The sequence below is a fragment of the Panthera pardus genome, unplaced genomic scaffold (genome assembly GCF_024362965.1).
Source record: "Panthera pardus isolate Hobbes unplaced genomic scaffold, ASM2436296v1 HiC_scaffold_6, whole genome shotgun sequence".
Classification (NCBI taxonomy): Eukaryota; Metazoa; Chordata; class Mammalia; order Carnivora; family Felidae; genus Panthera; species Panthera pardus.
The window spans coordinates 48,018,397-48,042,532 of record NW_026526991.1 but is presented as its reverse complement, the minus strand read 5'-3'; the positions used below and the strand labels follow the sequence as shown (position 1 = coordinate 48,042,532).

At 43.8% G+C, this 24,136-nt stretch overlaps 1 protein-coding gene across 8 annotated transcripts in view; it reads right to left on the bottom strand.

The window, feature by feature from the left end:
• CPM (carboxypeptidase M) overlaps nt 1-24,136 on the bottom strand; it is a 77,515-nt gene that overhangs the window by 15,061 nt on the left and 38,318 nt on the right. For 3 of the 8 annotated variants that reach the window (XM_019455055.2, XM_019455054.2, XM_019455057.2), the window contains exons 3-6: nt 17,114-17,211; nt 5,171-5,343; nt 3,154-3,338; nt 2,280-2,450 (exon numbers count right to left, since the gene is read on the bottom strand). In XM_019455055.2, coding sequence (XP_019310600.1) covers nt 2,280-2,450; nt 3,154-3,338; nt 5,171-5,343; nt 17,114-17,211 — 627 coding nt within the window. Of the gene's footprint in view, nt 1-2,279; nt 2,451-3,153; nt 3,339-5,170; nt 5,344-7,727; nt 8,037-17,113; nt 17,212-24,136 lie in introns of those variants that run through there. The other 5 variants (XM_053895636.1, XM_053895635.1, XM_053895639.1 and 2 more) reach the window with 3 other exon arrangements.

Genomic DNA, 24,136 nt, shown 5'->3' with positions numbered 1-24,136 from the left:
TTTAAATGGCAAAACAGGTGTACAGAGCACGCAGGGGTGAGAATGCTTACTTGTGGAGAGCGTGTGCGCCTGTGGATGAGGCACGCCGGGCCCCGAGGACAAAACCTCCAGGCTGAGCCAGGATGCTGTGTTCTAAGCTCCTCAACGTAGCTGGCTCTGCCTGCATTTTCCCTCAGGAGACACAGCTGACACACAGCGACACTCGAAACAATTCCCAACGGTGACACCAGGTTCCTAGCTAACCTCCCGCAAGCACATCTGGATGTGTCCGGAAGGTGACAGGGCGGGAGGGAGCCCTGTCCTCCCTGGGGGAGTGCTGAGCAGGGACTAGGCTTGGGGGGCGGGGCGGACTGTGCCTTGTCCAACAGAGAGTGGGGGTGCAGTGCTGTCTCGCTGGCCCTGCAGCTTCCAGTCGTGGTCTGTGCTAATTCACATCACCTGGAAAGCTGGCAGAGACACACAAGTACCAGCTTGTGCAAGGCTACCTGACGGTCTGTGTGTGGCCTATCGCCCAAGTATGGCCTATGGCCTGCTAGAGGTAGGTCTCAAATGGGGCCCTCTCCGCTGAGCAACGAGACCCCCTTCCAGCCCCCGGTCTCCCCTGGCTCTTCCGCCCTAGGTCCCTCTGTTCTCTCAGGCCCCTGACTCGTGTGAGTTCTCTTACACCCCTCAGCTTCTTCTCCCATTGTTACTTTTGACAAGAATATTCCCCCCTCCTGTGACCCCCACAAGGCAATCTCCTCCCCTCTCTCACCTGGCCCTCCTGTTCCACGGACAGAAAAGTGGAAGCTTGCCCTCACCCCCCCCATACCCAGCTGGAAAATCACTTTTGTTTAGCGTGCAAAATGGCTTTAAGATCAAGATATTTCTGGAAAAACGGGAACCCTCTTGCACTGTTGGTGGGAATGCAAACTGGTGCAGCCACTCTGGAAAACAGTGTGGAGGTTCCTCAGAAAATTAAAAATAGACCTACCCTATGACCCAGCAATAGCACTGCTAGGAATTTACCCAAGGATCAGGAGTACTGATGCATAGGGGCACTTGCACCCCAATGTTTATAGCAGCACTCTCAACAATAGCCAAATTATGGAAAGAGCCTAAATGTCCATCAACTGATGAATGGATAAAGAAATTGTGGTTTATATACACAATGGAGTACTACGTGGCAATGAGAAAGAATGAAATATGGCCTTTTGTAGCAACGTGGATGGAACTGGAGAGTGTGATGCTAAGTGAAATAAGCCATACAGAGAAAGACAGATACCATATGTTTTCACTCTTATGTGGATCCTGAGAAACTTAACAGAAACCCATGGGGGAGGGGAAGGAAAAAAAAAAAAAAGAGGTTAGAGTGGGAGAGAGCCAAAGCATGAGAGACTCTTAAAAACTGAGAACAGGGGCGCCTGGGTGGCTCAGTCGGTTAAGCGTCCGACTTCAGCTCAGGTCACAATCTCGCGGTCTGTGAGTTTGAGCCCCGCGTCAGGCTCTGGGCTGATGGCTCAGAGCCTGGAGCCTGCTTCTGGTTCTGTGTCTCCCTCTCTCTCTGCCCCTCCCCCGTTCATGCTCTGTCTCTCTCTGTCTCAAAAATAAATAAACTTAAAAAAAAACAAACTGAGAACAAACAGGGTTGATGGGGGTGGGAGGAGGGGAGGGTGGGTGATGGGTATTGAGGAGGGCACCTTTTGGGATGAGCACTGGGTGTTGTTTGGAAACCAATTTGACAATAAATTTCATATATTGAAAAAAAAAAGATCAAGATATTTCACGTACAAGTTCAGCTTATTTTACAAACCAGAAGATCTGGCAATAGCTGGATCCCACTGGTGCGTGGCCATAATGAGCTGGATCAGCCGCTGTCCTTGTTAGATGCCGCAGAAGCATCACATTTCTCCAAGGTCTTCTCTACTCCCTCCTGCACCCTGGCTTTACAGTATACCTCTGGGGTACGCTGTACCTTTTCTAAATCTCTCCTTTTTATTCTAATAAGCTGCCACCACAATTATTTATTTGCACGTGGCTCTTCCTGTTAAACTTGAGGGTAGGGTCTGTGTTCTGTCCATCTTTCTTGGCACAGTTTCTGGCTCAGAGTAGGTAAATGCTGAACAAGTATCTGAACATCGCTCAGTCACCCCCCACTGCTTTTGTGACATTAGCTGACAGAGACGCAACTGGAGGGACCACACCATGCCAAACAAACTTTGACAACTGCTGGGGTCCACAAAAACCAGCTGGCACATGGGGAGGAAGTCAATAAGGAGAAAGCTAGAGGAGAAACTCACCTTTGAGTGGATACCAAGAGTAGCCATTTGTAATTCCATTAGGAAAGTTCATCTTAGTTTTACACTGATCTCCTTTCTTCATGGTGGGATTTCTTGAAGCATAGGTATGTGCAAGGTATTGAAACACATCGTCATCAGGGGTTATGCTACGGGAGTATAACGTCCCAGTTGCTGTGTGTGAAAAACAAACCGAAGCCTTTCGGTTGGTGTTGGAGGACGTGGAAACACGCAGCGCCCGGTCAGCAAACTTGCTGTCCGGTCACACAGGAAGGCTCTACTTTACTAGAGGGAAGCCCACCCCCTGCCATGAACGCTCCGCTCCCTTCTGCTCTTTCTCCTAGTTTTTAGGGAATATACGCAAAGTGGCATCACACAAAATACACCACAGCCATATTCAAAGGACTCCTCCATCAGCTCATAAGTACCCTCTTAGTCCCTCTTGCTAATTTCTGGAGGGCAGGAAACTTTCCTTACGTACCAGGGGGGGTAAATAAAGCCACTGTACTATTTTAAGTCCCTGGTACATACCTTATCCCACAGAGTTTTAAAAGGAGTCGGCAATTATCGCTCATGATTAGCAAAGAAAGGCAAGTTCTCATTTTACGTTCTTTCAGTCATGTTGCCTCTTGTAGGGTGTTTTAACCCAATTTTATTATTTTTCTGATGAATCTCAAATAATCCTGTCGGGGACCAGCTCAGCCACACCGCCCATCTACGGTTTATCAACTGAGGGCAGGACGGCCCAGAGGGGAGACGCGGAGGCCGTTTTACCCTGGCAGAGAAGGCAAGCCGAGGAAGATCCGTCCCCTCCAGACGCAGAGCAGTAACTCCACTCTGGGCTCAGAAAGCCAGAGCTGGGGCCGTGTCTGCCTACCTGGAACACCATTGTCAAACGGGTAACTCGCCACCAGGGCGCCGCCGTGGAGGTTTGCAGAGAGGACGAACGTCTCTGTTTTCAGCCACTCCATGACAGCTGCAGTTTCAGGCTGCCTCGATACATTATTAAGTTCAAAAGCATCCGGGAAGTTTCTATTCAGGTCATAGTAGTTACTATTTTCCCTTTAAAAGAAAGAATATTTTAGGTTTTGTTGATGGTATGTGAGGAAGTAGCCTCATGCAACATGCAAACCTTTTGTCTGGGCACCAGCTGTTTTTCAAAATGCGACTATAGGGCTGGGGATGGTTGTCTTGGTGGCCCCCGATGAACCACACCTGGCGTTCACATAACCTGCGGTCCCCTCCCGTGTGACTTGCTCTCACCAGTGGGATGGTAGCTATTGTGATGTGAGCAGAGGTTTGATAAGTGTGTGTGTTTTAGGGTTTTGCTCTGGGAACGCTCCCTTTGGGAACCCTGAGACTCCGACATTAGCCATGTGAAGAGTCCGTGTGGAGAAATGAGAAACCCAGGTGACAGCCAGAATTGAGACTCTACACATGTCCCAGTCCAGCTGTCTCAGCCACATGGTGGCTGAAGCTCCAGACACATGGTGCAGAGATTGGCCAGCCTTGCTCTATCTTGTCCAAATTCCTAACTTCTACAATTGAGGGTAAATAAAAAAGGTTTAAGTCGCTAAATTTGGGGAGGGTTTCGTTACATAGCAATTGATAACAGAAACGACAGGAACATACTACTTTACACAAATATATTTCTGGAAAGTGGACCGGCCATGTTTAAATATGCTAGAAAACCCTAAAGTTGAGTGCAATCAAGTGGTGAGATTTTACTTTTGGTAAAAGCAAACAAATGTTTGCACAAATATAAATGTATACTAGACATCTGAGAAATTCCAAACTTCCTGAGACAGAGTTCAACAAAATAAACTGTTTAAATGAGAACTACTACAAGACTCCCTCTTCTTTTTTGGTTAGTTCTTGTACTGGCTTAATAAACCAACCGGTAATTACCGAAGGCCTAGCTAGGCCCTGGGGATTTAACAGTGAGGAACACAGGCAACAGGATTCCTGCCCCCGGGTAGCTTATAGATTTGTGAGGAGACAGACATTCAAAGAGAAATTAGACCTTAGGGGTACTTGGGTGGCTCAGTCCGTTGGGCGACGAACGTCGGCTCAGGTCATGATCTCACGGTATGTGGGTTCGAGCCCAGCATTCGGCTCTGTGCTAACGGCTCGGAGCCTGGAGCCTGCCTCGGATTCTGTCTCTCCCTCTCTCTCTCTGTCCCTCCCCGTTTGCATTCTGTCGCTCTCTCTCAAAAATAAACAAACTTTTAAGAAAATGAAAAAAAGAAATCAGACCTTAAAATTTGTGCTATGAAGGTAAAGTGGCAGGTGATATGAACCGAGGACCTAATACAGGATAGGTTAGGGAGGGAGTCTTTGAGGAAACATTGATTAGCAGTGTGAGGGGTAAGGAGTGGGAAATGAGGTGTGCCCACTGCCTGAGGCGAGAAAGAGCCAGCTCATTCCTGGGGACCGAGGGGACTCTGAGCAGCTGGAGCGGGGTGAGCAGTAGGGTGGCCACAGGAGTAAAGCAGCCTTCTTCAGGACGTCCCTTTTCATTCTCAAAGCTGTGGCAGCCTGAAGAGTTTTCAACATGGCAATGACACGACACATGCTATGAGCTGGTTCACTAACAAGGCCTTGGGCTACTATCTGATGAGGGCCTTGTTTTATTTTTTATTTTAAAAGTTTGTTTCTTTACTGAGAGAGAGAGAGAGTGCGCACACTCTAGCAAGCGAGCTAGGGAAGGGCAGAGAGAGGGAGAGAGGATCCCAACAGGCTCCACATTGCCAGCCTGGAGCCTGATGACGGGCTCAAACCCATGAATCACGAGATCATGACCTAAGCCGAAATCTAGAGTCGGACACTTAACCAACTAAGCCACCCAGGTGCCCCGTGGTTGTTTTGTTTTAAATAGACTAGCCCATCCTTACCTTCCGTTACTGTAGAAACAGTCAGGCTTTACGACAGCTTCAAATCCATCTGGGTTCATTGAAGGCATCAAGTGTATCCGGGTACTGTTGATTAAATTTGTGATTTCAACATCTTTTCCATCATTGGTTACGAGATGTTCAATTAAATGGAGCAGCAGCTCCCGCCCAACAGTCTGTGTTATAGAGAAAATGGGACATTACTAGGTCAGAAAGAAAAACAGTCTCCAAAGCGCAAATTCCCCATCAAGGGCTTCTACTAGATAAGTTTGGTATTTGAAACCCAAACCAGTTGTGAGATCACTGTTTCTCAAACATACGGATACTCTGGCAAGTGGCAATCAGTCACTGGTGTGCTGAAAATTATTTGTTAGCAAAAATTAAAAAAAAAAAAAAAAGTTAATTTTTTTTAAAAAAAGTACCCATCTATAAATAATTTGCTTTTTAAAAAATGAATTAGGTAGAATAAGTGATTCTTATTATGTTTCCAATTTGTTTGCCTTCCAGAATACCTTCTGGAGTGGTGGAGCAGAGGTGGTTCAGAGAGGGCGAGGGAGCGTGTGTCTCCATGAGAATGCCCGCTGCGGCCAGAGGCTGCCATGCCTGTCTCAGTGGATGACGGACTGAGAACCACTGCATTAGATGTATGCAGATTTTTTTTTTTAATGTTTTTTTTTAAGTTTATTTATTTTTGAGACAGAGAGCATGAACGGCGGAGGGTCAGAGAGAGTGGGAGACACAGAATCAGAAGCAGGCTCCAGGCTCTGAGCCATCAGCCCAGAGCCCGACGTGGGGCTCGAACTCACGGACCGCGAGATCGTGACCTGAGCCGAAGTCGGACGCTTAACCGACTGAGCCACCCAGGCGCCCCAGATGTATGCAGATTTTAATAGGGGAAAATCCAAGTTTGGAATCAGCACAATTTACATAGGTTTCGATTTTAATATTCCCCTATTGCACCTTTGTGCAATTTTTGCCATATCTGTGTACGTCTGATTGCCACGTTCTCACATTTCTGAAACTTCAGTCGTCTGCACATCATCCTCAAAATGTTTTGCCCTATCTGCACATTATCTACACTACTGCTTAGTTTATATTTTCTTTAAATTGGCTCACTCTTCACTTACGTGAAAAATGAAAACCTTTGTGTCATTTTGCTAGATATGTTTTTTTTAATATGAAATTTATTGTCAAATTGGTTTCCATACAACACCCAGTGCTTATCCCAACAGGTGCCCTTCTCAATACTCATCACCCACTTTCCCCTCCCTCCCACTCCCCATCAACCCTCATTTGTTCTCAGTACTTAAGAGTCTTTTATGGTTTGCCTCCTTCCCTCTCTGTAACTTCCCCCCCCCTTCCCTTCCCCCATGGTCTTCTGTTAAGTTTCTCAGGATCCACATAAGAGTGAAAACATATGGTAACTGTCTTTCTCTGTAGGACTTATTTCACTTAGCCTAATACTCTCCAGTTCCATCCACGTTGCTACAAAAGGCCGTATTTCATTCTTTCTCATTGCCAAATAGTATTCCAATGTGTATATAAACCACAATTTCTTTATCCATTCATCAGTTGATGGACATTTAGGCTCTTTCCATAATTTGGCTATTGTTGAGAGTGCTGCTATAAACATTGGGGTGCAAGTGGCCCTATGCATCAGTACTCCTGTATCCCTTGGGTAGATTCCTAGCAGTGCTATTGCTGGGTCATAGGGTAGATCGATTTTTAATTTTTTGAGGAAGCTCCACACTGTTTTCCAGAGTGGCTGCACCAGTTTGCATTCCCACCAACAGTGCAAGAGGGTTCCTGTTTCTCCACAGCCTCTCCAGCATCTAGTCTCATTTGTCCATTTTAGCCACTCTGACTGGCGTGAGGTGGTATCTCAGTGTGGTTTTGATTTGTATTTCCCTGAGGAGGAGTGACATTGAGCATTTTTTCATGTGCCTGTTGGCCATCTGGATGTCTTCTTTAGAGAAGTGTCTATTCATGTTTTCTGCCCATTTCTTCACTGGATTGTTTTTTGGGTGTGGAGTTAGGTGAGTTCTTCATAGATTTTGCTAGATATGTTTCTAATGTACATTTTTTAAAAAGTAGGACTGGGGCATCCAGGTGGCTCAGTTGGTTGAGCGGCCGACTCTTGATTTCAGCTCATGTCATGATCCTAGGGTCATAGGATAGAGCCCCGTGTTGGGTTCTCAGTATGAAGGCTATTTAAGATTCTCCCTCTCTCTCCCTTGGCTCTTAACTGGCATGTGTGCACAAGCGCACTCTCATAAATAAACAAACAAACAAACAAACAAATGCAGGACAGTGAAAATAAAAATGGTCATATCCACCTAAAATTATGTATCACCAGTGATCAGGAAACCAAAGACTTATGAGAGAGAGATCTTGCTTTATAATCCCCAGTGGTGAAAATTCACCATATTTAAAAAAAAAAAAAAAAAGTAATTTACATTTCAACCTTATTATAGAAAGATTTGATGAGGCTACATCAATTTGTCTCTCTATTCCTGGGTTCAATGAATCTACTTCTGAGTAAGGAATGTTTGCCTCTTACCTAAGATCAGATTGCTGTTGAGGGGTTAGTCAATGGGGAAGCGGGGCAGCAGGTGATTAAATAAGCACAGTGCTGTAGATGCATTAATACAGGCAGCGAGCGGGAAGAGTTTCCGATTACAACTCCACTGTATCGATTCACTGTTGTGACAAAGGATGAGCAATCCTCGAATGGTAATTTCTCAACTTTGTTCCCCTCACTGGCAAGCAAAGAAATCATATTTTTATCCTAACAAACACAGAATTGAAATGGGGACTAAGAAAATTTGGGATATGTGAATTACATATTCATAGATAGCCATGAATTTCAGAGTGGAAATATATTCAATTCTGACTTCATTTTTTCCTACTTATTTCTATCTTCTTCTGCTACCTTGAATTTTGTTTTTACAGTCAAAATTCTCATCTTAAAAAAGTCCTTACGAACTAATAACCAAAACAGTCAAGTGACCCATACACTAGGTTTCCAACTCTCTGTTTTGGAAGCTTGAGCACTTCTGGAAGCAACCTCTATGAGCTACTTCCCCAGCTACCCAAAGCCAGCGGAGGAGGGGCTGGTGACTCTTATTTGTGAAAAGTTGCTTTACATGTGGAAAGTGTGGTGATTTAAGGAACATTCAGCCAATGGGTTGGGGAAGAGGAGAAGGTTAAGGAGACGGAGGAGGAAGTGACCAGGAATCACTTGTAGCTCCTGAAATTTCTAAACATTGGTTGGGGCTGTTGGATGGTTCAGTTAGAGGGATGAATCAGGAAGAACTCAAGGCCCATCTGAGTCCCAAGTACAGGGGGAGCCATATCAGAATCCTCATGTAGTTCAAGCTGTGACTTTCCCTCAACTATCTCAACTGTACATTCTCAAGCGTGACAAAACTCAAGACATGAGCTGGCAAAGACATCCATCCAACCTAAAGCAAATGAAAACAAAGAGTAAAGAAGCTATGATTAAGTTATAGAACTAGACTGAGCAACTGTGGGAGAACAGGTACAGAACAGAATGTAAAAGTTAAGGTTTATAATTAACAGAGGGTGGGGGCTAGGGAAGAGGAGACGAGAGAGGAAGTTTTTATGGTAGTGGGTCGTAAGATACTATCAAGAGCTAAAAATTATATAATTTCAAGTTTTAATTTAAATGCTAGTTATTTAACAAATATGGTAAAATTGGCTTCTGGAGTAGATTTCAGTGATTTATCACTTACAGACAACACCCAGTGCTTATCACAACATGTGCCCTCCTTAATGTCCATCACCCACCTAGCATATCCCCTGCCCACCTCCCCTCTGGTAACCATCAGTTTGTTCTCTATAATTTCTTGTTTTGAGAAAATATTTATCAAGTTCGCCAATTATTTTAGTTTCACTTCAGTTTTATTCTGTTCAAGTAAAATGAAATCTCCTACTTCTTAAAGGGTAACATAGAAAATGACACATTTTATTTTATATCCTTTAAACCTTCTCATTCTCTTACTACAGAAATCCATAGATCTCTAGAGTAATGTCTGACACATATTAATGATTACTTCTGAATGATTTTTATTCCTTTTATTTTTCTAGTGTCACTTTTTAAAGAAAACCTATATTATATTTTTACAAAAACAATAAAATCATGATTCTTTCAAGTAAACAAATGTAAAGCCAAAGTATCTTCTGTTTGTCTCCACATTCCAAAACAAATCGCAAGTCCTTAACTGCAGAGGATAAATAAAAATCTTGGAGATACAGTAAAGGACCAAGTAAGAGTTAATTTAAAAATTGCTGAGGACGGCACCTGGGTGGCTCAGTCAGTTGAGCGTCCAACTTTGGCTCAGGTCATGATCTCACAGTTAGTGGGTTCGAGCCTCGTGTCAGGCTCTGTGCTGACACCTCAGAGCCTGGACCGTGCTTTGAATTCTGTGTCTCCCTTTCTCTCTGCCCCTCCCCTGCTCATGTTCTGTCTCTCAAAAATAAACAAACATTAAAAAAAAAAAAAAAAGATGTGTTTAAAAAATAAATAAAAATTTTAAAATGTTGAGGTAAAACAGACAAAATTTCAGGGAGTTAAAGTTCTCTTTTTCTGTTGGGCTATATTTTGTTGCCTTTGTAACAGCAGATATATGGCAAATATTATTCAAATTAATTCTTCCCAATTTTAATGTAAATGTTTCAAGCACTCATTCGTGTTTCATGCAAAACCTCCCTTCTTTAAATTTTGTTTTAACGTTTATTTATTTTTGAGACAGAGAGAGACAGAGCATGAACGGGGGAGGGTCAGAGAGAGAGGGAGACACAGAATCTGAAACAGGCTCCAGGCTCTGAGCTGTCAGCACAGAGCCCGACGCGGGGCTCGAACTCACTGACTGCGAGATCATGACCTGAGCCGAAGTCGGATGCTTAACCGACTGAACCACCCAGGTGCCCCAAACCTCCCTTCTTTAAAATTAAGTCTTTGAATATGAAACCTTAGGAGTCCAAATTTTAAAAAAGAACATGGTCAAAACAATCTCTATTAACTTAATCAGCTTTTCAGTTAGTATGCTCACTTCCTTTCTGTGGGTGTAGACTTTGTATGAGAATCCCTCATTAAGAGACTGAAAGACTGGATGAACGCACCAGCTTCTGGAAACTCACTGATCTGCCAGTTAAAAGGGTAATAACCCAGAAAGCAAAAAACAAATTCTCCATCAGTTTCAGCTTACAGTCAAGGTGGAATTTGCTAGATAGATAAAAATGAGTGTTCAAGCTCTTTAAAGAATGTTTCTTAACAGTAGAGAAAATTTTTGGAAGAGTCTGCAATATAAATAACATGTTAGGGAGGGAGGGAGGGAGGGGGGGAGAGAGAGAGAGAGAGAGAGAGAGAGAGAGAGAGAGAGAGAATCTCAAGCAGCCTCTGCACTGTCAGCATGAAGCCCAATGCAAGGCTCAAACCCTGAGATCATGACCTGAGCCGAGATCAAGAGTTGGTTGCTTAACTGACTCAGCTACCCAAGTGTCCCTGAACAGTTGTCAATACTGAATGACTTTTACAGAGGGGAGGGCTAACAATTCTGATCATGCCAAGGACTCTGGATAACTGGTCACCCTAGTCCAGCCTCACCAAAAGTAGAGATGAAGAGAAAAAAGACAATTACAGGACAAATTTAATACATGCTTAAAAGGAATTAGACACTTCACCTGCAGTAAAGATTAATTTTGTCTAACCCCAAAAAGAAAAAATTAATGATCCAAAACCACGCTGCATTAACTGAGAACATCTTGCTAGCATTTGGGATAATGGTGGAAAAAAGAGCTTGGCCAATGGCATCTGGAAGGACAAGCTTTAATTTTTTTGTTTGTTTTAGTATATTTGGAACCTGTACCGCGCATTGGCTACACATTCCAGATTTTCCAGCACATGCAAAATTCAGATATTATGTCTTAGTGTTCATATAAACCGTTAAAATACCTCCTAAATACAAACATCTAGGGATACAAACTACATCCCATAAACTCTTTTTTATTTTTTTATTAAGTTTTTTTTTTGGTTACATTTACTTATTTTTGAGAGAGAGCGCAGGCGCGCGCGAGCGAGAGAGCCTGAGCAAGCACAAGCGGGGGGTGGGGGGAGCCACAGAATCCGAAGCAGGCTCCAGGCTCTGAGCTGGCAGCACAGAGCCCCACGTGGGACTAAACTCACAAACTGAGATCATGACCTGAGCCAACGCTGGACGCTTGACTGACTGAGAGCCACCCAGGGGCCTCTCATAAACTGTCTCCTATGCCTAGAAGGTGTGTGAAAATCATTTATCCATTATCCTTTATTTTTAGGTTGAAAAATATGGTCATTGTTATCCAGGGAGTGTTTTTGCTTTCAATTTATATATCTAGAATACAATAAACTATAAGGTAATGCCACACAAACGTGAAATTCTAAGTGTGATGTGGCTATTTCAAAAGTCTATACCCTAATAACCCATCACAGTAAACAATAATTCACTGATGTTTAAGAAGTAGGAGCTTAAAGGGGGGGAAAAAAAGAATCCAAATTGGCGATTCAGTTAAGCATAACAAGAACATAATGAATACCTACCCCCCATACTACTTAAGACCATGGGCCCTGAGGTCAAGGAACCTTGTGAACCCAGCCCATGACCTGTACTTTGCCTATTTACTGGATTACTTTGCCTATTTACTGGATTAGCTTAAAACCACTGGCACTCAACTTTCTCAGTACATAGTCATGTCAAACTTCAATACTTCCATTAGAGAAGAATCAGAGATGTCTTAACAATGTAGAGATTACCCAAGATTTTTTTTTTTCTAGGAAGTTTAAAAACCATGGGCTAGCAGACAGGTGCAAAACAGTGTGAGGAGGCCTTGAGGAAGGAACACGGAGAGTGACTTTCTTAGGCTTCTCTTCTGTGCCCACCTGTAGGCTGAAGGTATAAGACGGTCCCAGTTTCAGGGCATGGTCCCAGTTTCCAGTAGAACTCTGACTGTAGATGATTGGTTATAGTTCATTACAAAGCCAGTTAACAGCAGAGAGGGGAAGGGCAAGGGGGACGGAGACCCCATTCTCAAATGTCAATATTTGTGGAGGAAGGGAACGGTAGGGAGCCCACTCAGTGTGTTCCGGCATCATCCCTTCCAGTGGGAAACACTAGACCTCAGATGTGTCTGCATGGCCGATTCGGAGCCTGCATAAATCAAAACTAGAATTGGGGCTTCTATAATGCAACAGGTCAGCGTGCGTGCAAACGGAGGGCCCGGATGAACTAGAAGACACCTGCTAGTCTTATTAAAATGAGAGAGGTAGAAACCAGAAACACTTCTCCGGTGTTGTGCTGAAAAGAGCACGAACATCAGGTGACAAAGGTTCGTCACAGGCAAATGTGACAAAGGCTGATCAAAGGGCTCTCTGTTAGCTACCCCGTGTGATTCCACAGGAATCAAGGAGGGGAAAGCAGGGAGTAGAAAAAAGAAAGGGACAGAGAGAGGACCTGGATTTATTCCAGGGTTACTCTAAGAGCTCACCACCTTCTACATGATGAACGAGGCCCAATCTTCTCATTGAATGGCACTGCAACAACCAGGTAACCATCCAAACAAAATTAATTTGTGACAGATCACAGATCTATACATAAAAATGAAAACAATAAAAATGGAACACGTAGAAGGCAGCAGAGAGAGTGAAGGAGGCAGATCCATAGCTGGGTAAGGCTTGGTGCTCAGGCTCGGATTTGGACAGCATATGACCGGCACAAACCTGGCTCCCTCCTGGGTAACCGGGACTAAGCAATATGCCTGCTGCAGAAACGCTCAAAGCACTTAGTGTGGCCCATGCTCGTTAATGTTAGCTATTATTATTATTTGCCCGTAAAGCACTGTGCAGAAGGAAACTTGCCAGTCTGATCAACATGGCACAGTGAGCCAGTGTCATCGGAAGGATGTGAGCCAACAGCAGGGTGACTGAAGACAAGAAAACTATTATACAAGTATAGGTTTAACATCACTTCTTTTATAATAATATTTGACTGTAAAGGGGCCATTTTAAGTTATTTTCTACCAAAGTCTGCTTTTTTGCAAACCCTCAGCACCAAATTAGCCCATTTTCACAATTCCTACAACGTATATTAGCCAAAAAGTTTCACCTAAATACAGCAAACCTTTAAATTTAGCTTCCAGTTGAAAGGAAACAGAGGGACTAGAGGCACAAGTTGGATGATAACAAGAAAGGAAGCAAACAATCCAGAATGTGGAATATTCTGCAGGACAGATAATTGGTGGGGTCTCTTTATTAAGTCTAGAAATGAAAAGATCCTTTAAATGCTAGAATAAAAGAGATTCAAGGGATATACCGACCAAAGGTGATGCTTGAGCCTGGACAGGATCCTGCTTAGGACAATCTGGGGGACATTTTGAGAAACTAGAAAGTGGGGTATATGCTAAAGACAGGACAAACTCTTATTGACCTGAAAGGTAGCTAGTATTAACGTAAAAATGTTACAAATAGCAAATTAGCATAGCTCATTTAATAAAAATGCACACGTGCACACATAAACATCTAGAAGAATATAATAGTAAGGACTTAACGGTACTAATTTTTGGATGATCAAATACAGTGTTTTGTTTGTTTACCTATATTCTAAGATGTACATGATTGATTTTATAATAGATTGTTTTTAATTTTTAAAAGACCGGACTTTTTTTTTTAATGTTTATTTTTGAGAGAGAGACAAAGCACGAGCAGGAGAGGGGCAGAGAGAGAGGGAGACACAGAATCCGAAGCAGGCTCCAAGCTTTGAGCTGTCAGCACAGAGCCCGACGCAGGGCTTGAACCCACGAACCATGAGATCATAACCTGAGCCGAAGTCGGTCACTCAACCGACTGAGCCACCCAGGCACCGCTAAAAAGACTGGATTTTAAGACAAGGCATAAGGAGGTAAAGTAAAAATTCATGGGGGGAAAACAGCAAGTATGCTCGGCAGGACTGGGTCTCCTGGATGCTGCTGATGCTGACTACCATCAAGCCATCGTATAAGTGTAGGAAAACACCCACACCTCTGTGGGGTTGGGTCCAGGAAAGAAAAGAAACATTTATTTTTTAAATTTTTTTTGAGAGAGTGTGTGCTCAAGCGGGGGAGGGACAGAGACAGAAAGAGAGAGAGGGAGGAAGAGAGAATTCCAAGCAGACTCTCCCACTGCCAGCACAAAGCCCGACTCGGGACTCCATCCCATGAATCTCGAGATCACGACCTGAGCCGAAATCAAGAGTCAGATGCTTAACTGACTGACCTGGGCACCCAGGCGACCCAGGAAGAAACATTTTAAAAATAGTGTGGTCAATTGTGCCCACCATGCCACTGAGTGCATGTATATCCCCTGTGGGTTTCTCCACATGAGGCCCACAGACTCTTACAGAAGATCCATACACCCTGAGGTCAGCATTCAAAATTTGTGGCAGAATAGCGAGGAATCCATCTAAAGATGAGAACCATTGCCCTCAAATGTTAGCCATGTAGCTTTTTATTTTTTATTTTTGTTATTTAAAAAAACATTTTAAAAAATGTTTTATTCATTCTTGAGAGAGAGAGACAGCATGAGTGGGGGAGGGGAAGAGAGAGAGAGAGAGAGAGAGAGAGACATAGAATCTGAAGCAGGCTCCAGGCTCCGAGCTGTCAGCACAGAGCCTGACACGGGGCTCAAACTCACCAACTACAAGATCATGACCTGAGCCAAAGTAGGACGCTTAACTGACTGAGCCACCCAGGCACCCCAGCCATGTTGCTTTTTAACAGTGGGTCCTGGAAAATGCTCTTTCAATTCCAAAAGATCTGAGAAAGGAAGAAGGCTGAGTAAGGTGGTTGGACCTTACTCACACAGACTCCTCAGCTCCTGTGTGAAGCCATCCCTGTCCCCAGCTCCTGATGCACCAGGAGGGGACAAGGCACAAGATCTCACCTTCAGGACAAGTTCCTCAGTGGCCCACACTGCCCTGACTGCTACCAGCCGGGACATGTGGGGGATAACAGGGCCTCAGGTCCCTGCCCCCAAACACACTGGGCCCTTTCTCCTTCTTGGTCTCAGTCCTTAGCATTCTTTTTTTTTTTTTTTTTTTTTTAACGTTTATTTATTTTTGAGACAGAGAGAGACAGAGCATGAACGGGGGAGGGTCAGAGAGAGAGGGAGACCCAGAATCCGAAACAGGCTCTGGGCTCTGAGCAGTCAGCACAGAGCCCGACGCGGGGCTCGAACCCACACACCGCGAGATCGTGACCTGAGCCGAAGTCGGACACCCAACCGACTGAGCCACCCAGGCGCCCCAGTCCTTAGCATTCTTCAAAGAATCAGAGTGAGTGAGTCAGAGAGCCCCGATTTGATGGGATATATTAGCAAATGCCAGAAATTTGGGAAAGTGCATGTTAGGAATAAGCAAATTCGGAGGCAAGTGAGGGAAAGGACTCTGGCTTCTCTTTGAAAGCTTCAGCTCAGAGGACTATTTCTGAGCAGCACGCTGCAACTTTTGAAGTCCCAAAAATTCAATAAAGAAACTATTGAACCTCATGAATGCTGTATGTCTCTTACTAAAAACGGATTCCATGGGATCTTGATCAGTAGACCAGATGACAAGACGGAAGTCTGGGCTGGGGTCTGCAGTGAACAGTTGTTTTATTACAGTATCGGTCAGATTCCCGGCGACATCGAGTCTTTGATAGGCACAGCCCGATCACTCGGAAGAGTCACGAGGGGTCTGACCTTCCATCTACTCACAAATCGGGTCCAAAGGCCAACCCCTTCCTTAGAGGCAAGTATTTGTTTGCATCTGGGCTCCAGCTGCAAAGTACCTTTTCCCAGCAGGACAGGTCGGGCAGCATGCCCGGAAAAGGGCAGGCTCTGTGTGTCAGGAGAGGTGGGTCCTGCTCCCAAGGAGCTTGGGGTCGGGGCGGGGGGGGGGGGGGGGGGGGGGGGGGGGGGAGGTGTTAAGCCAGGACAGGGAGCCCAGCATCTGATTAGAGCCTGCCACCCACACTACTGCAAATTCCCAAGCGTTTTAACAAGTCACTAGGTTGTACTTACTGCACTATGCATTTACTTTGACGTTCCTTAAAGTTAAATTATGTTTTATAGGGTGTTACCCATATTCCTATGTAAATTTTCTTGACTGTGATGACTGGGAACTATCTTTCACCTCCACTTGACTGGCCGAGCATGTGGGAGCCTGGTGAACAGAAAATACTGCAGTTGCCATGTTCTTAAAATAGTCTGAGGGAGGGAGGGAAGAAATGGAGATGAGCACCCTCAAATGCCTGGCAGGAATGACTAGCAAGTAGGGGTAATTGCAAAACAAAATAAATGACATGACATCAAACAAAACCAAAAGTAGAGTTTATCCCTGATAAGTTGGAGAAGAAGCAATGCATGATTTTAAAATTTAAGAGCATTTGTTGAATGAGAGAACGCTAAGCTTGATGGTCTAAACTTCAGGATTGAAAACACTGAGTAGAAGATTAAGAGAAGGTGACAAAAGCTTCCAGAAAAATAGATATTAGGAATTTAGATTAGCTATTTGGGGTCTTCTGATTGTTTTGAGTTCAAATACAATACAGCTCCTTAGCTCATCACCTTGCTGCCCGTCAGGAGGCGGGAGAAGTCACCCCACGAAGGGTCTCAGGGACCCAGCTGGCAGTGCAGAACTTGGACTCTGCTATTCTTCCAGTCCCAGCACAGAGCTGACTCCAGGTACCCTCCCAGGGCACTGGTGGTGGTGGCTGTTGGACCCTGGTTCCTTATGTTCTCTCAGAAGACCTTGTGGGAAGACCTTTCCAGACTCGTTGGTGTAATTTATGTTGCTTCCTTAGCATTCACATGGAACTCAAGAGACCCGAGGGGAAGCTCCTCCGGCAACTTTCCAGATATTTGAGCCACATACGTACCTCATCTCCATGCATGTTGGCCACGTATTTGAACTCTGGAATCCCAATTCTATGCTCCTTTGGGAAGCGCCCCACAACAAGAACCCATAGGTTTCTGCCTTTACAGGGAAGAGAAAGGTAGAAAAATAAGTTGTGTTTGAAAATGACAAATGAACTCTGGGAGAACGAGAAGACAGCAAACTGCGGCTTCTCCCACCTGACTCATGTCTTGTGATGCCCAGAGCACATAGGACTGACACCTCCGTGCTTAAAATGCTTAGTTCCCTACCAGCCCAGATCCCTTCAATTTAGCACAGATATTTAACTTCTTGTTTTAGAACGCGATTTTTTAAAAATCGAAAACTGATTAGGTTACACAGGTCGTATTTTTCCAAAACGTTTATACGCTTTGCTCTGAGTCCCTAGTGCTTTTCAGAAAGGATCTTGCTAATTTTCATAATTATACAAACTTAAATTACAGTCAATGGTTGACTGGGAGGGTGCCTTAATTCTCAGTACAAGTGAAAAAAGCAACAAGCAATAAAACGTGGAACTCAGAAAGGAGATTGTACGTATGTATGTACGTATGTATTTATTTACTTATTTTGGGGATATTGTTTTTAAAGTAAGAAATCTTGAATCTTGTATTCAAACCCTGATGTAACACAGCTCCTTGGCAAGGAGTGCCCTTTATGTGCTTGAGTCTTGCCAAGTAAACTGGGAACAATGTATCCTAATGATGCCTCAAGGAAAACTTCTAAATCCTAACCCTGCCTGAGGAGCTGGATTCTGGCAAGGAAGGGCAGAGATTAAAGATCAATGAGGATCTGCTCTGTGCAGACATCATGGCTGGGACCCCGCTACGCACTATCTCAGTAATCCCTTACGTGACCCACTGAGACGGATCGTGAACCAAACTTTACAAGTGAGAAAACTGATCTTCCAAACATTAAAGTAAGCTGCTTCTGATCACACAGCCAGTGAGAAGCTGTGATTTGAGCCCCAGAGCCAAGACCTGACCTATCTGACTTCAATTCCAGTGAGCCTTCTAATAACGAAAACTGCCCGTCTCCCTGGAGGCTTGGTTTCCTAATCAGTAAAATGAAGAGGTCTCTTTCAGTCATCATGATAACTGATGATGAGATGATGAAGAGATGACTAAAATCATCTCTTTTAGTCATCAGGCTCTTTTAAATACAAAGACTTTAAAATTAGAAATTGAGGAGTATATTCGAAAGCTATCACATAGACACAAAGTTCAAACGTCTGTGCTATCTGAGCCTTCTGTAGAATTCACGAGCCCAGAGAAGGAATTTAACAGCAGCTCCTGGGCTAATGTGAAGGTTTCTGTGGAATTTCAGATCTAGTCCCTTAAATCAGGGGTCCCACAGGCTGAGGAACACTCCGTTGGCATGAGGAATCCAGGGAGAAACAGATACTCAGCCTGTCTTTTCCAGCATTCATAATTTATTATAACAATTTTGTAAGGAAATTTTTCATGCCAGAATGATGCTTTAAATTCAGTAACTGCAGGATTTCTCAGAAAACACCCACAAAATGCCATGTATCTGACTGATGCCACCTGTTTAGTGCAGAATCCTCATTCATTCATACATTCATTCATTTAGTAGTACCGTATCCAGCCATTTAGGCAGGTGAACAGACTGTACAGGTAAGTTATACTCTCGACACCCAGTGAATTTCTGACCTAAGTGGAGACTAGTGATGCGCAAACACATCATTACACTAGACTGTAATGCATATGGCCACAGAAGTGTATGTAGGTACCGTTGTGCCTGTAGAATAAAAGGAATGGTTAATTTTCCCCAAGGAGGGGATCATGAAAAACTTTATAGATCTAGGGGTTTATAGATGACTTCTTAACAGGGTTTTGAAGAATGATTCCAAGTTTGCCATGTGGCAAGTATAAGCCAGCCAGTGATTTTTCATCAGAACCATCTCATTAACCTCAGAAGCTTCTATTCCCCGGTATGAATTCTTAGGGCATCTGGAGTTCCACTTCTACAAAGTTAACATTTTCATGTGAGTAAGGAAAAACTTTCTGAGCGAGCTAGTAACCCTGGTTCTTGAGGGTTCCTTCTGGAGAATTCTTTTCCCTGGCTATTAATGCCTTTAAAGCTAGAATAATCAGATTTGTACAGAATATGACCTGGTCCCCTCCTAGGCAAGGGGGAAAATTCAATAATCTCAACCTAATATTTACCAATTGTGATAACACTATCACAACCGATTTGCAACAGCTGGCTTGTTACGTAAGGCTAGGGAAAGACAACAAAACCAGACTTGACATGGATAGCCAATACTAATTGGCTTAAGGAAGGACGGAAATCAAACCAATAAAAACCTAAGTGAACAAATACTTTGTGGGTAACTCAATCTCCATTTTAGCATGAATGGCTCCTAAGTGAACTGCAAGATGAGAAATGTACCTCGAATAACCTCAGTGGCACCACGTTTGAGAATGAAAACCAACCAATGATCCTGGAAGATATTCATGCAATGCTTTTGGAATGACAAGCTTCTTGAAGGGTTTTAACCCCCTCTCCACAAGCACTGGCCACCTCTGGCTTAGACCAGAGTAAATGCACAGAGAACAAACTTTACTTTTCACAGTATGACTGCCAAGACAAGGGTAATTTAAACAAGATTTTTTTTTTCTTATCGAGGTTGGAAAGGCTACCCTATTCCCCCAAATTCTTTCTAATGCCAGATGTGAAGAGTTCTGAAATGCTTGGTGCCTTTCTCCTCACTACAGAGTAAGCGAAACTTGGATTTCAAATATTTCATGATCTATATTATATTCAGGAACTGGGAGCTTGACACAAATCCCGGGGGTGTGACATAGGTGTCTCACTGGGTTTGCTCGGAAGATCAGGAAAAGTTTTACAATTTAGAAGGATTCACAAAGATCCAAAGACAAGAAAACAGATAATAAATGCCAAGAAGTACTTCAGGTGTTCAGGGGAAAGCAGATGGAGAAGTTTGGAAAGCTAAGTACAACTTCAACAGGTAGAGATGGGAGGAGTGTCATACCCACATCAGAATCACGTGGATCCTTGTAAAAATGCCAACCCCTGAGCCCCATCTGCTAAATCAAACTCTAGGGGTAAAGCCCCAAATCTGCATTTAATAGTCTCCCTTGGTGATTCTGAGGCCCATTAAAATGTGAAAGCTTGTTGAGACTGAGATAGTGAATGTCCAGATAGATCTGGAAGCCACCTGATCTTTAGGTAAAACCATTTCATTTTACATATAATCATGAACATGCTTCTATGTTAACACATATACTCCTTTTTAAATGGCTGCTTAATATCTTACCATATGAATACATTACCATTTATTCAACCAATACTCTTGTTAGATGTTCAAAATTAAGTTTTTTTTAAAAAAATTAATGTTTATTTATTTTTGAGAGAGAGAGAGAGAGAGAGAGAGGGAGAGAGAGAGACAGAGCACAAGCAGGGGAGGGGCAGAAAGTGAGGGAGACACAGAATCCAAAGCAGGCTCCAGGCTCTGAGCTGTCAGCACAGAGCCTGATGTGGGGCTTGAACCCACAAACTGCGAGATCATGACCTGAGCCGAAGTCGGACGCTTAACTGACTGAGCCACTTCAGTAAGTATTTTTATGTAAATCCACTAAAATTACATACAGAATTTATAACAAAACTATTATATCATGTGAAAGAAATAAGAATACAAAATTATATAAACTACAACCATGTAAAACAGATTTTCATTTAAAAAGTACCATGGAGGGGCACCTGGATGGCTCAGTTGGTGGAGTGTCTGACTCTAGATTTCAGCTCAGGTCAGGATCCCAGGGTTGTGGGATTGAGCCCCAGGTCAGGCTCCAAGCTATGCATGGAGCCTACTTGGGATTCCCTTTCTCACTCCCTCTGCCCCTCCCCCCACCTTGCTCATGTGGTACACTCTCCAAAAAAAAAAAAAGGTACCATGGAAGGAAATAGTTCCATAGCATATAAAGCCTTAAAAAAAAAAAAAAGCCTTAAATTAACATATGAGTCTACAAGAGTTGACAATGGCACACCATGAGTGATAAGGGTTTGAGTGATAGGGTGATGAAATCAAATATTTTTTTTCTCCTATGCATCAGACCCCCTAAGCACTTTGTTACCTGAGCTTCACAACACTTTCATGTGGTGGGTGGTACCTACAACTTACTGTTAAGGAAACTGATTCAAGTGGCAGGGTTCTAACCCAGGTCTGATTCCAAACTCTGTATTCTTCTGAGGACTCCAGGCTGCCTTAATCTCCCTGAAAGTTCTAGATAGGCCAGAGCCAACCTCCCCCGTGGGAAACGTTCCCAGGCAATTCTTTCAATGTTGTGTTGCTATGGTTTACACCTGGGGCAAGACCCAGGCTGCCACCTGGGATGACCAACTGAGCCAAGATAAGACACCCGATTTGAAGGCTATCCTGTCTGACTCTGCTCAGAGCTTCTCAGTGGAACGTGCCCAGAGAGAAGCAGACTCTGCCTGGGTGGCCTGGCCACTGGAGCAGAGTGGCTGTAATGATGAGCCACATTCCGGTTTTTCATGAGGCTTGTTTGTATGTACTGTATGATCCACGTAGCTCTGGTATCCAGAGGGATGAATCAGCTGCTGGTTTCCCAGACTCTGCATTGCTCTGTGTATCCCTACAATTACCCTCTGAACCCAAGTCAGAGCTTGAGGGAGCTTGCCTGATAGAGCGTCCGCATATAGAAGTGGGAATAACAGCTCAGTGGGCAAGGCTGTTGTAAGGCTGATGAATTCCTTCCTCCTTCCCTAAGTATGAGTCAAAGATCTGACACCAAACCTTCCATTTCACTTGTGCACCTTCCCACTACCCGCACACACACACAGCTTGACACGCAGCTACGAAGCCCTGCATTCAATAATGGACAAGGTGAAAACAGCACGTTACTTAAATCAAGTTGAACATTTGGCCTCCAAAGTTCACATGTCCTCTGACTTCGAAGTAGAGGAAAAGAGGTTCCTGCTAAGTGACTCATTACGAAAACAAAACACATACAAACCAGAGCAAATAAAACAGGGACAAAAAGCATGGGCAAAAATTTCCAGACTGGCTATGCTTGCATAGTGTTCATAGCTCAAAGCATTTTGTGCATATTCACTTAACACCCCCGACAACTGTAAGTGGTATCTACTAGTAGGATTAGCCTTTTACCCAAGTGGACACAATCTTAGGTAACCTCAGAAGGCCGCCATTCTCCGAGTGTGGCCGCAGGACCAGCAGCATCAGCGTCACCTGGGAACTAGTTAAATATGCACTTTCTTGGGCTCCACCCCAGATATACTGAATCAGAAGCTGAGAATGAGGACCAGTAGTCTGTGTTTTAGTAAGAAGCCAGGGGATTCTCATGCATACTGAAATTTAAGAACTTCTGTGACGGGGGTGCCAGGGTGGCTCAGTCCATTAAGCGTCCAACTGTTGATTTCGGCTCAGCTCATGACCTCACGGATCATGAGATTGAGTCCTGTGTTGGGCTCCTTGATGACATATTGGGGCCTCATTGGGATTCTCCTTCCCTCTCTTTCTCAAAATAAATAAACTCAAAAAGAAAAAAAAAAAAAAAAAGAACTGCTGTAACAAGAGACAGAGCTGGGTAGTCCATCCACATGCTTTGTTCCCAGTCACTTTTCTGCACTGCTCTAGCTACCGACAAGATGAAAAATCAAAGGCAAAAACAGAGAATATGGAGATTCCTCAAAAGAATGAACATAGAACTACCCTGTTATCCAGCAATTGCACTACTAGGTATTTACCCAAAGAATACAAAAATACGATTCAAAGGGGTACATACACCCTGATGTTTATATCAGCATTATCAGCAATAGCCAAACTATGGAGACAGCCCAGATTTCCACCAAGTGATGAACGGACAAAGAAGATGTGGTGTATTTGAGTATGTACATACACACATATACACAATAGAATATTACTCAGCCACCAAAAAGAATGAAATCTTACCATTTGCAATGACATAGATGGAGCTAGAATGTATTATGCTAAGTGAAATAAGCCAATGAGAGAAAGCCAAATACCATATGATTTCACTAACATGTGGAACTTAAGAAACAAAACAGATGAACATATGGAAAGGGGAGTGGGGGAAGAGGAGAGAGGGATACAAACTGCAAGAGACTCAATGATAGAGAACAAACTGAGGGTTGATGGAAGGAGGTGTGGGGGGATGAGCACTGGGTGTTGTATGTAAATGATAAATCACTGAATTCTATTCCTGAAACCAATATTGCACAGTATGTTAACTAAAACAAACAAACAAACAAAAAAAGACAAAATGACAAAAAGAAAAACGAAAGAAATGCAAACTGGTGTCCCAAGATTTCTATATGCACCATTTCTGGTGTTGAGATTTTTTTCCTTCTCCCTCTGGAGAATTGGAAACAGAAGGCAGAGGTTGAGGGTACTATGAAGATGGTTTGAGAAGTTAAAGCTCCTGTTTGCTCCCTTTGGTATGCAAACCCCAAACTGGTTTGCAAACTGCTATTTAAGGATTATAGGCAAGCCTTAAAGACTTTGCCCCAAAGTGTGGAATCTGGGGTGGATATACCTCAGGGGACCTGGCTGTTAGGTGCTTTTCCTGAAATGTTTGGCTTCTAATCTACAAAGATAAGGCTTAAAAAGTAGGGAGGATGGAACAGCAACAGAAATAAACACATGGGCAAAACTCATTTGCTCTATACCTGGAACCCAAAATTCATGCACACGCCCTCCGTTATGGCAAATCAGCCAGCATTTACCGTGGCTTCTGTACTGAAGTGAGGGGTTCTGGCCAGCCACCATGAACACCCAGTCTGTTTCTGTACATGCAAAGCCAAGAACCCATACTCGAACAGATGCGATGACCCCCCCAAGTCAGCCACTTGATCCCCACGAAGCTGATCTTGTTTATGAACAGAGGAACTTGTTGAGAAGGGGCTCAGGGGTTTGGAAAGGAATCGGGTGTCCCAGGGATCCTGCTGTTACTGTGGTAAG